Genomic DNA, 16856 nt, shown 5'->3' on the forward strand with positions numbered 1-16856 from the left:
GTCATGGGTGGCTCGACTAGGGTGATCATTGGAATGACGAAAAAACACACATAACAAAACGAACAAAAGGAAGAAGACACTACTGTCTAAGAAGCGGAATTCCAAGAATCTCTTGGCCCTTGGCATACCGATAGTGTGCAACGTACAGAGGAAACATCATTCTGATACACACGGAGTGCAGTTCGATCCCAGACTGCCAAGACGATAAGTCGCCAGGGCGCTGGATGATCCGCGCCAAGCGGTCGATCTGACATTCTCCTATAAAATACATCCAGCACGAAGCAAACTATGATATGCAAGCCCCTGGGGCAGTGCTGGAAATACAGTAGTTTCCCCATTAGTCTACTCCGAACTCCGCTCCAGGGATACGACAGGCTCCCCTATATGTCAAAATTGGTGATAGCTTCAGCGGCCAAGCCCTCAAGGGATGACGGCCAAGCAAATGGGTTTCTCAGCCTGCATGTTTCCCGCCCGAAATTCAGCAACACAGGGAGTTGATGGCCCATTTTTGCGCCATGCCGCGCAGTCCGATGATTTTCCGATGGTTAGGTCGGAATTGAATCTTCCTTCTACGCTAACGGGTCAGATTACTCTGCAGGCTGACCAGCTTCCTGCTGCCCACGCTGCACATTGGTGTAACCATACCCCAGAGTTCATCTACGGATGTATTCTTCACCCGGCTGTCACCCTGATAATCTGTGGAGACATGATAGATGATCTAGGTACATACCACTACATGTACCGTTTTATCAGATGCCGGCGAGTTATGCGATCTATACTACAGGTTTGTGTACTGTGCTCTGTAGAAAAGAGGCTTATGCACCTCTAATGCCCCAATACTATCTGGGCTCCGTACATAGATTTTCCAGTGGGTCGTGCCAAGATGGAAAAGGGAAACTCGCCAGAAACAATCATCATTGATCGTCACGCATCAATACGCAATCTAGGGAGAAAAGGAAAGGCCAAGGGTGAGATTAGAACTAGTGATACAGGTCGATCATCCCCGCAACTCTACTTCCACAACTTGGACACGGCGACTTCCTTGTCGTCATGTTTGTTGAGAATCTTGGCGGTGGCCAGATCGAAGTCCTCCTGTGTAACGTGCACACGTCGCTCACGCAGCGCATACATACCAGCCTCGGTACAGACACCCTTGAGTTCTGCTCCCGAACATCCATTCATCTTCTCGGCGATCTTGGCCAGGTTGATGCCACGAGTCAGGTTCATTGACCGGGAGTGGATTCGTAGAATATCGGCACGCGCCTCGACCCTGCATCGGAGAAAGAAAAAAAATGGTGAGAATGTAATTAATCAGTGGGAGAAGGGGAGAAACTAACGATGGTGGGGGGAATTCAATCTTCCGATCAATACGGCCGGGTCGCAGCAAGGCCGGATCCAGAATATCCAATCGATTGGTTGCCATAATGATCTTGATGTTCTTAGTCGGCTCGAAACCATCCAACTGGTTAAGCAATTCGAGCATGGTCCGTTGCACTTCAGAGTCACCGCCTCCTGCTGAGTCTATACGGCTGGAACCAATACTGTCGATCTCGTCCATGAAGATGATACTCGGCGCGTGCTCACGAGCCATGACGAACAGCTCACGCACCATCCGACTTCCCTCGCCAATGTATTTCTGTACCAGTTCTGAACCGCTGACACGGATGAAACGACAGTCGGTGTGATGAGCCACGGCACGAGCCAACAGCGTCTTACCGGTACCGGGAGGACCGTACAGCAGAACACCCTTTGGCTGTGCAATACCCAGGGACTCAAATAGCTCAGGGTGCTTCAGACCCAGTTCGATCACCTCCTTGATTTCCTTGATCTGCTGATCCAAACCACCGATCATGTCGTATGTACTGTCCGGAACCTTCTCCACCATCATGAGCGAAACGAGGGGATCGACGGAGGATGGCAGCATCTTCTCTAGTTTGTAAGAGTCGGAAAGAAGAGCCACTCGCTTGCCCACGGTGAGCTTAGCGATATCGACACCATCTGCAATATCCACCACTGAAGATTGAAGTCGTTAGAATCGAGCACCATCCAGAGCAGGGTAGCTGCAAGCCTTATTCAAGAGCCTAAGGACATACCGTATTTTCCTTCCGGGTGTACCTTGACCAGCACCTTCTTGGTGCTCATTACCTTGACAACCTCGCCGACGTAGGAGCCGGGTTGCTGCAAGAGACCGAGCTCCTCTCGCAAAAGCCGCACTCGCGAGTTGTAGTCATTACGCTGTGCTTCTAAACGTCGTAGAACTGCTTGACCCTGGATAATCTCGAGCTTCATATCCTCGATCTTATTGCGATAGTAATTGTCGAGCGCCATGTTGAAGAGATGACGCTATCGGAGCGAGGAGAGGTCACGGGCTGCTGACTTCCACAGAGGAATGGGATTTGTCGAAGAGTTGCTCTTAGTCTAGCCCAGAAAGGTGTCACGGAGAATACAACCAAAACAGAATTGGTGGGAGGTGGGAGGTGGGAGGTGAGAGGAGAAATGCGATGATGATTGGGAAGAGAGTCCTCACAGTTAGAGCTGGACCAGCTCTCGAAGCTGCGGGAACCAACACATGATCTTGACACCCGAAACCTCAGGCACCAAGAGACACAAGAGGCCAGCCAAGGCAAACAAACAGCGCAAACCATAGCTCCCCACGTGATGAGTCATCCACTCCCTGATTGGAGGTGAACCATGGGTCATCAGGCTCGAGCTCTCCACGTAGATTGTACATTATTCGCATCTCAGCTGATGCGATGATTAACTGACTGATTTCATTTGCTCCCCGCCATGTAACGGCTGGATCGACTTCTTGTAATCATAGTCGATCCCTGCATTTTTGGAGCTTGTTCCTCCTGTTTTTGCTTTTTCCATTTTTTGTTCTTTGCTTTTAGAGCTGTTATTCTGATTTTCTAATCCCGTTATCTTTCGGTCCACCCTGAAATGGCGGGCAGCACAAATGACCCTGAGAACCTGGAGTCGACCCGGCCCTCGGGTTTGACGGGGAATGATCACCCTCCAGATTCATCGAATCCGGGACCGAGATCGACGCCCTCTGTGCGAAGAAACTACGGTAGGGCTATCTCCGTGTAACAGAAGAGGATGGAAAGAGAGATGAGTGGCCAAGAATGGAGCTAATGGCTTACGCGAATAGGAACCCTGGATACCTTTCCCGCCGAGGCGACGTCCGAAACGCGCGATGAAGAAAGTTTTGAGGATTTCACGAGTCGCGGCTTCACCTCGTCCTCTACGGCCCCCGACAGGCCTAAGAAACCACCGGTAACCCGCCGCATGTCGTCTAAACGTCAAATACCCCACAAGGGACAAGAGTTCTCGACCGACGATGATATCAAGGAGATTGAGGAAGACATTGCCCTGCATCAGGCCTCTACGTCCCAACAATCCCCTAGGATTCGTCCATTGCGTGCACCGAGCACCCTAAGACGACGCCCCAGTGCCCGTCCCAGTCCGCTGACACGAGCTGAATCAGATCATCTTACTGTTGAGGACTCTGTCTTACCAGAAGATAGCTTGGACGACTCACGGGAGCTTCCATCCCTGAGACAGTCAGATGGAGGAAGTGACCTGGACAGCGGCGACGACTCCCATGGCGATGATGACGAAGATGACCGTCAAGACGACGACCAGGAGGATGAAGGCGCAAGCAGTGATGCAGAAAGTTTCACGCTCAAGGATCGGCAGCAAGCTATCAATGAAACCCATCCTTTCGGTATCCGAATCTGGAAGCCGGCTATTTACAAGAAGAGTCGGTCGGTGGAAAAAACCGCCGAAGGGGACATTCATTCATCACCCGGGGGTCGTGTTAGCCCCGTGCTATTTCTAACCAACCTCCTCTGGTCGTTATTTTTTGGATGGTGGCTTGCCCTAATTGCCTTGCTGGCGGCGGCAGCTTGCTTTTTCTTCGCCTACTCATCAAGCGCAGTGGCTTATGGCAGAGTCTTCTCGGGACTTTCGCGCTACTTGCTCTATCCATTTGGATCGTTTGTTCTCTTACAGTCTGATGAGCTCTATGCAGAGGAGGATGAAGGTGAAGGCCGCAGCATCAGCGAATATGAGCAATGGCAGAACGGGGACCTGGAGCATGGCCGACTGTTCTTTGGCCCCCGTAGGGACCGATCGCTTGTGGGACGCCGACGGAACAGTGTGGATTCTGCTGGTGAACAAGACAGCCTGCTGGGCCGGCCTCAGCGAGGACGACTTTCGGATTCACAGCTCCCTCAGGCGAAGCGTCGTCTATTCGGCCGCGGTGAATGGACTTTGGGCCGAGTCGTGTTTTTTGTGTTCTTCTATTTCTTGGTAGGACCCTTGATGCTTTTGGTGTCCCTGGTCTGCTGGCTACTGGTTTTTGCGATCCCAATGGGTCGTGTAACACTCATCCTGGTGAGCCATCTACGAAGGCATCCCCTTGCCTTGTCTTTCCATTCCGATACTTCATATGCCAGGATCAGCTCCGGATCCTCCTCGCCTTCCATTCTGTTGTGCACATACCGTGCTGTAGGCACAAGGTATTGGAAATACACCATCGACGGCACAAACATTTTTTTCATCAACTTGCTAAGTGTGGTCGTTTTCGTCATATTTGACTACTATGCTTTGCGCCAATTTCTCGGCGTGGAGTCGTGGCTGACACACCCGGGATTGATTTTCACTCTCGCTTTGGTTTCAATCATTCCTCTAGCCTATTTCATCGGCCAAGCGGTAGCTTCGATCTCGGCTCAGTCCTCAATGGGTCTCGGTGCCGCAATTAACGCGTTTTTCTCAACCATTGTAGAGGTATACCTCTACTGCATCGCCTTGACAGAAGGTAAGGCTCGACTTGTTGAGGGAAGTATCATTGGAAGTATCTTCGCGGGAATTTTATTCCTACCTGGACTCTCCATGTGTTTCGGCGCCATCAAGCGCAAAACTCAACGCTTCAATGTGAAATCTGCAGGTGTGACCTCGACGATGCTGCTGTTTGCTATGATCGCCGCTTTTGGTCCCACTCTGTTCTACCAGGTTTATGGAAGTGTAAGTTACCTTGTTTATTCCCACCTGCCATTGGGCAATGAGCTAACTTTATGTTGTAGCACGAACTCAACTGCCATCCGTGTGTTGCACCAGCTGGCATGGTGATTGAGGACGATTGTCGCCAATGCTATTTCTCCCAGCTAGCATCTGTGCAGGATGCATTCTTTGAGAAGGCAGTCCAACCCTATGCATGGGCTGCCGCCGTCTTCCTTTTTCTGTCCTACATCATTGGCCTTTGGTTCACCCTCAGGACCCATGCAGCTTTAATTTGGGCCACTGAGGTTGAAGAGAAGAAGGTCGAGAAGCCTAGGCAGGATTCGCTGTCTTTTGAACCTAGGCATGTCTTTTCAGGATCCCCTGAGGCTTCCGGTGCCCTCACTAGCCACAAAGACTCCATTCGCGAGTCTCAGCTATACAAGCGGATCTTAGGCCAATCACTCCGGCAGGTTGGCCTTGAAGATGGAGGCATGAGTAATTGGGAAACCATTGATGGCAGCTTGGGGGTGGAACCTCGTGGCAACACACCTCACCGGGTACCACCACCAGCTGGGGGCATCCCCAGATCCATTCATGGGTTGAGTGAGGAAGACAACGAACGACTTGTCCGCGAGGTTACCGAAGTAGCGGCAACGGCTGCTGCAGTGGCGGCTCGCGAAGCTGCTCGAAATCGGAAGTCCACAGGTCATCACACTGCCGGGCGCCATGCCGGGCGTGCTTTGGCTGATCAAATCAAACCACCCCTTGAAGAGGCTGAGGATGTTGGCATTCCCGCTGATGCACACGCTAGCGGAGGCCACGATGCTCCAAATTGGAGCCGGACCAAGAGTTCTATAATTCTCCTTGGTGCTACTATTCTGTATGCTATTGTTGCAGAGCTTCTTGTCAACACCGTGGATGTGGTATTACAGAGTGTGGACATTGATGAAAAATTCCTCGGAATCACACTGTTTGCCCTGGTGCCCAACACCACCGAGTTTCTTGTATGTTGACATTTTCTATTCCCTACTCATGATCAAGAATTGTCACTGACTTTCCTCACAGAATGCCATATCATTTGCAATGAACGGTAACATTGCATTGTCCATGGAGATTGGTTCCGCCTATGCTTTGCAAGTGTGTCTATTGCAGATACCTGCTCTGGTCTTTTTCAGTGCCGTATATACCCGCTCTATCGACCCTGCAGAACTTGCGAAGCACTCTTTCAAGTATGTCCATTGCTTCCTCTACTTCCAAAGACTCCATCAGACCTCACTGCTTACACGTTATAATTCACAGCCTCCTCTTCCCTCAATGGGATATGATCACTGTCATTTTGTGCGTCTTCCTGTTGTCGTACGTCTACGGCGAAGGAAAGAGCAACTACTTCAAGGGCTCTGTGCTCGTCTTGACATACTTAGTTGTTATCCTTGGATTCTATCTATCAGGATACAGCAACCTGGACAGCATGGGTGTAGATCGGTTCGACAGGCTCGCCCTCGGCTCCAGCTACGAAAAGTTCTATACTATCGGTCACACTCGTTCTGGCAGGGCATATTAAATTGAAGATATCTAGCTCGTCATAATGCCCAAGCATCGCCCATTCTCTGTCCTTTGGGCGATGTTGTTTTTGTCCCATAGCTACCACATGTTGCATAGCTCTTTCATGATTTGAATGGCTCTCTGTCTTTCACCCGTTTGTCTTTTCTAATTATCGGCTCCTTGCTGGACGGAGGAGACTCATGCCATGTATTTTCTTTTCCCGAAGATTGTCCATCTGGGATGCTTTCAATCTCATAATGAACATTGTTAAGCCTTGATGTTTTTTTATTTAGATGGTAAGGTACAAATACCGATATCGGAAGTACCGTGTTCATTAAATGGTAGGTTCCATCTCAAAAATCCATCCAAGTCAAGCTTGACTTCGACTATCACCATAACGACCAAGGGTTTAGGCCTTCCAGTCACCCACCGCTTCGTCGACCATCTGGCGGTACTTTTGCTGCTTAAAGCACTGCTCGAGGAATACCTGATACTTGGCTTGCAGCAAGGCCTTCTCCTTGGTGTCCACCGTGGGCATCACCTTCTTGCCAGGCTTGCTCATACGATCCATGATAACCCATAAGCTTTCCGTGTTCCCCTCCGGATCGGTACTGGCAGCCTTTGCGCCCAGCATGGCAGCACCATGACACACAGCTGCGTGGATGTATCGAGGGATCACCACCGGCATGTCACAAGCCGATGCGATGAGGCTGACCAAGATATCGTTCTGGCATTGCGAGCCTGACATGAAGATTGAAGTAATGCTGTGACCGGACTTATTCATTGTGTCCACGATCTGCTTAGTCTGCAGAGCAATGAACTCCAAGGTAGCATAGTAGTAAATGGCAAGGCCATCAACGGTCTTGTCACTCGTCAATCCGTAGATAGACCCGGTCATATTGGGATCGGCGATGGGGGACCGATTACCCCAAAGATCGCCGTAGAAAAAGAAATGACGACCTAGGTAAGATACACTCGGAGCCTGTTGGTCTTGTACCATTTCTTTAAGGTGCTCATTCAAGTACTCGTATATATTGGCATGGTAGGACTCGGCAATCGAGGTGGCTTGGTTGAAGGCTGGGTGTGTCTCAATGACATGTTTTAGCAATTCGCCCGTAGCAGACTGTCCACCTTCAGCCATCCAGTATCCGGGAAGGATCGTGTCCCTATAAGGACCCCAGACACCGTCCACGAAGACGGGATCCGGAGACATGGCCAGATGGCAAGTTGAGGTACCGGCCACTGCTGCAAGACGGGAGAAAGCCTGTGCTATATCATTCTTGGCAACCTCATCATTCAGCTGATCAGAGTCCAGATTGACTTTGGCACCAACAGTGCCAATCCAGCCAGCATATGCGTCGATCACACCGCTGCCAATGGCAATCCCAACAGGCAAGCCCAGTTCTGCAGCGGCCTTTTCACACAGGTGGCCGACAAGTTCACCAGCGCTCAAGTAGTCACCATTCTGGATCGAAGAATGTCAGCCAAACTGTCCTACATCATGGTTTAAGAAGGCTCACCACCCCGTCAACGCCGCCCATGCGCTTGAAATTGTCTGTCGTAAGATCTCCCAGACCAATATCGTTTAGAAAATCTTCCTGCCACCCCTTCACACTCCCGTCCACTCCAACAGGTACATATCCTTGCTTACAGACCACGCTGCAGAAGCTCCGCTTCTCGTTACCGGTTGCTATATGAGTGAGTGCGTCTGCCAGGTCGAAAAATTTACATTTGTCAAACAGCTCCTCGGGCATGTTATTCTTCAACCAGAGGACTTTCGGAATCTCCATCTCAACCGACATCGTGCCTCCCACGTAGCGAAGCAGATTGTGGTTTGTAGCATTGATCTTGGCTGCTTCATCCACCGGGCGGTGATCCAGCCACAAGATCACATTACGGTCTGAGTCGAAGTTCGGCCCAGTCACGGAGATAGGCTCGCCAGTCACATTGTGGAACACGGACAGAGAGCAGGTTGCATCGAACCCGATACCCCGGACTGTCTCCGGGCTGATATTATGCTGGCTAATAGCCCGTTGCACTGCTGTGCAGATACAACGCCAGATGTCCGTGGTAGATTGTTCCTAGTCACGCACCCGTCAGTATATGGCCGAGAATTTGTTGGTCTCCAGTGTGTACAACGAAGATCATACATAGTAGCCATGTTCCGGCTGCCAAAGTCCAATATTCTCTGAGGCTAAGCCCACGATGTCACCCTTCGCATCGATGATACAAGCTCGGGCACTGCCTGTCCCCACGTCGATGCCGATGAAATGGTCTAGGTGCACTGCTAGCTCGTTTCGGGGGTCCAGAGAGGCCTGGCGGGAGCCCTGGCGAGAGGGACGGCGATAAGGCAATGCCATTGTGCCGTGAATTGGTATGTTGCTTTGGGATCAAAATCGCAATGTGGGGGAGGGAAAGGCTTCACACTGATAGAATTTAACAATGCCGATGAAACTGTCGAGGTCCTAGAGAGGAGGAAAGAGATCTCACCAGAGTTTACAATGGAACTAGGAGGCGAAAAATTCCCTGTTGACATCAAAAGTATCATAGATATGACAACATCAGCTTTTGTGGGGTAATGTACCTGGATGTACATGTACTTATCGCACGGCCCGACCGCCCCGATACCGATATGGCAAGTAGCTTCACTTTTTCCCCTGTCCCCTCCAATCTATCCTCCGTCCCAAACCCCATACCATGTATCTCCTATTCCTGTTAGGAGCCATCTCGCTCCTGATCGCCAGTATCGCCGCCGAGTCTTCCGAGGTTTTCTACTGGCCTATCGGATCTCCGCAACCCTCTCTCCTGGCACGCGTCGCCTACGATCCTGCGACACTCAAGTCCGAGCTGGTGTCGTACCACCCTCCAGCAGACTCTCCCAGTGACCTCGTTCGCATTGGTCTATACACCGTGACTCCCTCCAACCCCAAGCAATGGTCTGGCAGCTTGGTGTCCTTGTCCGCCTTGACCGGTGATGATCAACCCACAATTCGCCTTCACCTTGGACCTTCCAACGAGCCCTACCACATCTCTCTTGCCGCCTCTTCTTCCTCGGGCTCCAAGGTGGAGCTGGTCTCCAATGCACCAGGCACACAACCACATTTGAACCGCCCAGTCGTCGTGAGTCCTGATGGGTCAAATCCCGAGGAAGTACCGGAGAAAACCTTTTTGCAAAAGTAAGTCATGAATTGCTCTATGTTGAAGTCTCATCGCTCATATAAAAATAGGTACTGGTGGGTGCTCTTGATTGTCACATTTTTGACTATGTCCGGTGGTGGCGGCGGGGAAGGACAATAGAGTCGTTATAGACAAGGATAATATCATATTGTTTTTACGAGATAATTTCGGATCCTCAACTCAGTATCTTTGATTTAATCATGGTCAAATGCCCTTCAAATGGGGGCCAAGCAAATAACGCTATGCAATTGAGATGAAACTCATCAAAACAGAAAGCGCGCGATGCATCAATATATCAATACAGGACCAACGCCGCCGGCTAAAAAATGGTCACTTCTTCATCGAAAACACGATTCCCCCCGTTGTTCACAAACCCGATTCCTCGCTCCTCAGGCTTGAGACGCAGGAGCATCAACCCTCGATCGGTGATGGCCACGAGTTCATTTCCGTTCTCAGTGAATTCTAACTGAGAACACACAGCATCCAACTGGATCACAGCAGGCCGGAGCGCTGGATAACCTCCTTCTGCTCGCCACGATTCAGGATAAAAACCATCCTCTCTGTTTATCAACACATTCGGTTCCAGGGCCCAGATGGTCACGGTCTTCCAGCTAGCCACGGCAATTCGAGTTGCCTGGGGTGAAGTTGCAATCAAAGATCCGGTCGACGTGTTCGCCTCTTTGAACCCTTCCAGCTGGGCCATGATCTGCCACGTCTCAAAACGCCTTCCTCGGTCAATGTTCTGCTCATGTGTACAGGTATGGGTCGTAGGGGATGCCTCGGACCGGAGTAAGCAGGCCACGGACCAGTGCTCTACCCGATGAGTTGCGATACCGATAGCGAGGTATTGCCAATGACAACGAGACCCGAAAGATCCATCGCCTTGTTGGTGCGTGCCGTAAAACGGAATTCCGATTGAGAAGTTGAGGGAAAGTGAACTTGTGAATGTGACATTAGCACCATTCGTATTAGTTTTTGGCTTCCACTGGCCGGGTGATGACACCCAGTCGATCTTCTGGAAGGAACTATAAAGAGTATGGCCTCGTTTATAGTGTAATAATTGCTGCCCCTGATCGTTGAACGCCAGCTTCACTGCCGGCTCGGCATCACCATCATCTTCGTGGTGTTCTGCGAGTACATAAGACGTATATTTTACGGCTATCATGTATTAGTAACCACGTTTGTTGCTGGTCACGAGACATAGAAAGGAATGAAACAAACCTAGGATTGGAGGAAGGGGTTTCGCATATGTCCGTAGTAAAGCATGATCATAACGATCAAAGCCCAGGAGCTCAAGCCCGTGGTCTCCGAAAGCCTCCATCTCACGATATTGCTCCATGTTGTAGAGTATCACTCGATGATCGTGAGCGTGCTGAATATGTTGCCAGGAGATAGCAAACTGCTCATCTTGTACTACAAAACTCAGCGGCTCATAATTTCCCTCATCAGGGAACCCATGGATGGCAATAGTACCGTCTGGGCGATCAAGTTGGAAAGTAGCTAGAAAGATGCTACCGTGGGGGTTGGACTGTCGTGCTTCTTTAACGAAAGGACGATCATTCTCGGGTCCCTCGTCAATAAAAGGCCGGAAGCGATGCAGCACATAGACCTGTCTGTTGTCAAGTGCAGTGTGGAGAACCTGGATATCTCCATACCGCTTCGCAGGAAGCTCATATCGTTGCTGAAGGGTTAAACATCCGTTTTGAAGGTCGAAAAGGTAGACTGTGGAGTCATTTTGGAATACCAACAAAACGTGAATGTGGGTACCTGCGTCGTCTGTGGAAGAGACGAGGGACGACGCACGGCTGTCGATCACTTTTCCCTCAAACTTGAAGGATTTGTTTTCAAATCGATTTTCAATACCAAACAACAGCTGATCGATGGATCGATGTAGGAGTAACTTGAACAACTGGCGAGTTGTTAGGGACGCTGAGTAGTCAGACCTTCCGGGGGTCTGAAACAGTTGGTGTTGAACGAGATCGCGGCTCGAGGTGGCAAGCTCCAGTAGAGCACGGGAAGAAAAAGCCGTTTGTAGAAAAGATGGACTGTCACAACTTCGCAAAATGAGCTGGATCAGCTCCGCGGGGAGTGAGAGCAGCATTGCGTTGGGTGGGGTGAGATCCATACTGCCACCCAAGTGTGGGTTGGAATGAAAGGAAAGAGAGGTTAGAGTGAAAATTAGAATGAATGATAGGGGTGGGCTGGCTTTTTTATATATTCAATGTGAATCCGGGAGAGATTATTTAGGCGCCGGCGCCTGTTGCCTTAAGGTTTAGTTTACCACTAGGCGGAGATGCCCGGTTGACCTTGGCAACTATGGATTCATTGTATCGCAATGAACCCTAAAATAGTTAAACCAGACTCAGTCAAAAATGTTCAAATGATGAAGGTTCTGCTTCGGTAGGTCTGCAAGTGTGGTTTCCCTATAAGTGTCAAGATCGGCCCGTTCAACCTTGTAACCTCCAAATACATGTCAGACCAGACCACGTATAACTTGGCAAAGTCACGACCTACATGGATAAATAACGTTACTGGGTAGATACACAGAAAAGTCAGGTTCTAATTTTAAGGGGGAAATATATCAAATTGAAAGAGTGGGATGCTTTCGTGTTTCTATGCAATTTTTGTATCGTCAATAACTATTTATAAGACATGGGTATCCACCCTGGCACAAGGGGATATGAGGAAAGATGACATGACCTAAGAAAGGCATTCGTGTACTCATCATTTTAGATCATGGGGAGCGATTTTGCTTTCATGTGCTCATCATCTCTATCAGGAACTCCCAGGCCCTTCATAAAACACCTCAGCAATGCAAAGTCCGAAAAGAAAATGGGTATCTCCAATCGTTCAGGATTCAAACATCAAGACCGCTCGTTCATTCGAGACACCAACCATTCAAGTACGCTTTCATAACAGAGCACATACTGACTGAGATTTTGCACCATGCTCGGCCGCTGAGTCCGGAAGTCTTCTACCGTTTTCCGGACCAGGTCAAGATGAGAATCCCGGGTCCATCCCGGTGGTCCCGGTGACCCTGAGGATTGTGCACCCGGCATCTGTTGTCGTTTGAGCATGTCCAGCACACTATCAACCGTACAGAAAGTCCCAGTGCGACCACAGCCGGCGCTACAGTGGACTAGAATAGGTCGCTGGCCGGTCGGCTCGGCCTCTTCGCTGCTGAATCCGGTATAGCTGGTGGAGCGGACAGCCTTGTTACATTGCTCAATCAGATTGAGCAAATGAGTGGGCTGTGAAGTGGTCCCGAAGTCAGGCCAGTAGGGATATTGGAGCTGTGTAATGTCTCGAAGTGGTTGGAACGGCAACGCTGTATGGTAAAGGCTGAAATGCCGCACGATGATGACGGGGTTTTCATTAGTCCCGTCGGGAGACTGGTCAGGAGTGGCTGATTGGCCCAGGGATTCAACGTGGATGGACTTTTCGGAATAAGCCTTGACTTTGAATGGCCCATAATCCCCAGTCATCCAGAACGGGTGGCATTTCACCTGCCCACGCTCCATCTCAGCCGTCAGTGAGACGAGAACCCTAACATCTTGCTCCCAGACCACTCGCCAAAAGTCCTATCAGAATATTGTCAGCCCGAACAGAAGCAGACGACATATGAAGAAGGGGAAGAGAAGTGTACTAACATTATATGTATCCGGAACTGGCGCTTGTGTCGCGATATATCTGCGATTGCTCAATTCGGCTTGGAGGTGATTCGCATTCACATAGTCACAGTCTCCTAGGGGAATTCCCTCAAGCCGCACTCGGGAATGTTCAAAGGGGTAAATATCATTGTAGCGGTTTTTGGTGCCTTTTTCAATACCTGCGACACGGTACTTCTTGGAAGCTCCTCCAGCCGAAGCCGAGGGGCCTTCGTATGACAACGCTTGCTTCATACGTTGTAACTCTATCTTCTCCAAATCCAGAAATCTCTCAGAGGCTATGTGACCTTGATCTTCCGGGTCCGACACATTTTGGAGCCAAGGAGGGAGAGCCTGCCGGGTGGATTCTGTCAGACCATTAGGTAACTTCAAAGCAATCTGCCCGACTCCACCCATAAGATCCATGTTTTGCCTGATATTACCGAAAAAGGGATTCACGGCTGATGATGAATCGGGAAGAGCACACCCCCCAGCGACAGGGGCCGCGGATGGAAGATCGATGCTCATGGGAGACCGTTTCTTAGCTGACGGGCCTGCCGTCTGCGCTTGCGGCCGTTGCAGCAAGTCTGGAAATCGGGCGGAAAAGCCCTTAAAGCCATCCTGCAAAATTAGTCCTTTCCCAGACCAGCCCTCTGCCTCGAACTTGTTGATGACATTCAGCAAGGCGGCCACATCTTTCGCCTCGGAAGTGGCAGAGTCATAGACAACGATAGTGGTGCACTCCCTCCACCGAGAAAAGCGCCGTTTGTCATTATCACTGGTAAATGTATTTTCCAGTTTTTGGGTATCAAATGACCGGCGCTTGAGTAATGTGGTTGGAATACAGAGATTCAAAGATCCTCGGATATTGGATTTGGAATAATGAGCAAAGGGGCGAACATCCAAGAGAAGGAGCCCTTGTGGAGAGGATCGAAGAAGCTCAGCACAACGGTCAGCTGTGATCCACTGAGAGGCTTCTGGCACCGAGACTAGATTTAGAAGTTTAGTTATGTTTGATTCTTGCACGGAGTAGGATACCTTGGAAAATTTGTGCGCATTCCGACTACTTACCGAGCGAAGGTTTCCTATTTTCTGGAGTAGAGCCACTCAAGTTTCCTTGAGACCAGCCTGATGACCGATCACCGTTAGAGGGAAAGCCTTGAGAAGCCGATTCCCGTCGACCTTTATCAGATTCTGATTCAGATCTCAGCAGATTGACCAGGCCGTCAGATACCGATTCTTGCGAGAATAATTGCAGTTTGGTCGGACTGGGAAGAGACGCCTGGGGGTGGGGGACCTGGGGGTGGGGGAATGAACCTATCCAGTTCTTCTGCACGTGTGGTCCCGGGGTTGATGTTGGTGGGTTGCTCGAGCGATGTTCGACTGTCATGCCGAAGTAGTTGGGACTGGATGTCTCCGTGATAAAGCCATTCGAATGCATACCAGTTGCTTGAGGTGACAGAGTGGGATGAAAAGACTGGGGGCTTCTAATATCTCGGGAACCTCCTTGCACTGGCTGCACCCAGGGCGAAGATGGTGATCGACCGGGACCCGTCATGGTAGCTACTTTTGCTCCCAGTGCGTGGGACCCGAGGAGTTTATCAGAACAACAAAAGCAGTCACACCATCAGCTCGACTTTGGCGTGCAATTGTGGTTTGGAGTTCGAATTTATATGTTCGAGAATTAAAGGAAGACCGCCGGGTATCTCGCTGACTCAGAGGAACTGGTGATGACGACGGTGGGGGGAACTCGTTTTTTTCCCTTTCTTTTCTTTTTTTCTTCTTCTCTCACTCTTGGTTCACATAAACATCTATCACGAAGATGCCTAGTGAAAAGAGTATGTAGGTGTGGTAAAGAAGAGAGTGTGGAAGTCGTAGAAAAAAAACTGACGTAAGATGAGTCGGATGGCGTTCGAGGGGGGGCTGAGGCGAAAAGGGTCCAGCCAGAACAAGCACAAGTTAGGCCAATGGAAGCGAGGAGAAGAACCTGTTATCAGACCAAAATGTCATAAAACATGATTAATAAGTCTTGTGAGGGGTAGAGTAGGAATAAATTAGGTTCAATTCGGGAGGAAAAGAGAAGTGGTTAAGGTCTTTTGGGCTTCCAGAATCCTTGAGGTATGACGTTATGTGTGGGGATCACGGGTTCCGGTCAAACCCTCGGTTCAGTTGGTTTCTTTGATATCATCTGCCATATAATAATACGCTATTTAGAACTTGGTGGAGAAAGTTGTGTTTTCAATCGAATCTTTAATGTGGCAAATCATTGTGTGATAATTTACTTAGTGGGACCTGAGCTCAATGAGTCCCTAACAGCAAGGAAACTGGCGGAGATGAACTCCTTGTGTTCATTCATACGTTAACTGTTGTACATTTTCAATTTTTCCCAGCCGGAGAGCGCCACAGGTTCATCGTCATACCGATGCTGATCATGCGTTAGCCCATCCGTGTTGGGATTAGGGTCCGAAAGCCCTCCATGTAACCAGGTAGCTAGGTCCCCCAAACGATTAAGCGTCCCCACTCCCTCCACGGTGGCGCATTAAGATGGTATTTGAAAGGGGAAACCAGCAGGCCCGGCACTGAACCATATAAAATGAAGCAACTCGACCACGGAGAGGAAAATCAGGGGTGCTGGTCAAGGTTTGGTTGCCAAAGGCCATGTAATATGGACCCAGACCAAGATCGGCGCTGGCAATATCATGACCAGATTGGAAAAGTTTCTGCTTCTGAAGGCATCTCCGGAGCAGCAGCGATTAAGTTTCAAGCCTTGATGGGATGCGATCGGTAAACATAGTGTGTTGTTTTCTTTCGGTGGATTCCATGACTGTTTGTAGAATCAGATTCTCCCATCTGGTTCACCTTCGAATCTCTTCACTCGTTTCTGTTCCCAGTCGTCGAGGTCCTTGGCCATAAGTCTCTGTAGGTTTGAGAATTACAATCAGCATTCTGCCCATATCAATATGCATTAGGGTTTCAGGCGTCTTACATAGTATTCCTCTCTTTCATCACCGATAATTCTTCTGCGAGGATTGCGCTTAATACCTTCTTCGCCATCGGGGCCTTTGAGTCCAAGATTGAATGCTTCATCCTTGCTCATTTGCTGGACTTTACGGTCGTAACGCTCATAGCGCAAGGCTGCAGCAGGGGTCAAGGCAAAAGATGCAGCCACAATGACGGAGATGAACGGAAGCCCGAAGAGAAGAAAAGGGTGTCGAGGCAGTCGTGCGCGGTACAAAGCACCAAACTTCTCACCGAGCGTGGACGAAGCATTTGTCGCTCGGCGAAAGGTTTTAGACTGAAATGTAGGCATTGTCGCAATGTCAATGTGAGATCCAATAATGGTCTGATGGTTCAAGTTCAATTGGGGTCAGCCCGATTTCGGGAAATTGATTGTCCGGCAACGGGGATAACTTTTGTTTAGGCGCGACAAAAGCATAAAGCTCATCTCACGACCCTCCCGTTGCTTGGCCCTAAGAATCTGGTAGT

General features: G+C 49.9%; 7 protein-coding genes across 7 annotated transcripts; 2 read left to right on the plus strand and 5 right to left on the minus strand.

Moving 5' to 3' along the window:
• Positions 1–1011: 1011 nt before the first annotated feature.
• N7484_011791 (proteasome regulatory particle base subunit RPT6) lies at positions 1012–2403 on the minus strand (the record flags this gene model as incomplete). The annotated part of the gene is made up of 3 exons (XM_057122178.1): positions 2094–2403; positions 1338–2013; positions 1012–1270 (listed from the first exon to the last, which is right to left on the minus strand). Exons 1-3 carry the CDS (start codon positions 2326–2328, stop codon positions 1012–1014), a joined length of 1170 nt encoding a protein of 389 aa, XP_056967932.1. The 5' UTR covers positions 2329–2403.
• Positions 2404–2940: 537 nt separating this feature from the next.
• N7484_011792 (calcium/hydrogen antiporter) lies at positions 2941–6565 on the plus strand (the record flags this gene model as incomplete). Its single annotated transcript, XM_057122179.1, has 5 exons — positions 2941–3070; positions 3152–5028; positions 5088–6008; positions 6070–6233; positions 6304–6565. The coding sequence occupies 5 exons, from the start codon at positions 2941–2943 to the stop codon at positions 6563–6565; spliced, it is 3354 nt and encodes a 1117-aa protein (XP_056967933.1).
• Positions 6566–6955: 390 nt separating this feature from the next.
• On the minus strand, positions 6956–8906 carry N7484_011793 (FGGY-family carbohydrate kinase; the record flags this gene model as incomplete). The annotated part of the gene is made up of 3 exons (XM_057122180.1): positions 6956–8011; positions 8067–8627; positions 8697–8906. The coding sequence occupies 3 exons, from the start codon at positions 8904–8906 to the stop codon at positions 6956–6958; spliced, it is 1827 nt and encodes a 608-aa protein (XP_056967934.1).
• Positions 8907–9243: 337 nt separating this feature from the next.
• On the plus strand, positions 9244–9843 carry N7484_011794 (uncharacterized protein; the record flags this gene model as incomplete). Its single annotated transcript, XM_057122181.1, has 2 exons — positions 9244–9722; positions 9774–9843. The coding sequence occupies 2 exons, from the start codon at positions 9244–9246 to the stop codon at positions 9841–9843; spliced, it is 549 nt and encodes a 182-aa protein (XP_056967935.1).
• Positions 9844–10042: 199 nt separating this feature from the next.
• On the minus strand, positions 10043–11824 carry N7484_011795 (F-box domain protein; the record flags this gene model as incomplete). Its single annotated transcript, XM_057122182.1, has 2 exons — positions 10043–10881; positions 10945–11824. 2 exons carry the CDS (start codon positions 11822–11824, stop codon positions 10043–10045), a joined length of 1719 nt encoding a protein of 572 aa, XP_056967936.1.
• Positions 11825–12587: 763 nt separating this feature from the next.
• ptpA (uncharacterized protein) lies at positions 12588–14928 on the minus strand (the record flags this gene model as incomplete). Its single annotated transcript, XM_057122183.1, has 3 exons — positions 12588–13304; positions 13374–14359; positions 14442–14928. 3 exons carry the CDS (start codon positions 14926–14928, stop codon positions 12588–12590), a joined length of 2190 nt encoding a protein of 729 aa, XP_056967937.1.
• A 1278-nt stretch (positions 14929–16206) lies between these two features.
• On the minus strand, positions 16207–16680 carry N7484_011797 (cytochrome c oxidase assembly protein COX16; the record flags this gene model as incomplete). Its single annotated transcript, XM_057122184.1, has 2 exons — positions 16207–16287; positions 16357–16680. 2 exons carry the CDS (start codon positions 16678–16680, stop codon positions 16207–16209), a joined length of 405 nt encoding a protein of 134 aa, XP_056967938.1.
• Between the last annotated feature and the right edge of the window lie 176 nt (positions 16681–16856).

The sequence above is a fragment of the Penicillium longicatenatum genome, assembly GCF_028827895.1.
Source record: "Penicillium longicatenatum strain IBT 33135 chromosome Unknown contig_7_segment0_segment0, whole genome shotgun sequence".
NCBI lineage: Eukaryota > Fungi > Ascomycota > Eurotiomycetes > Eurotiales > Aspergillaceae > Penicillium > Penicillium longicatenatum.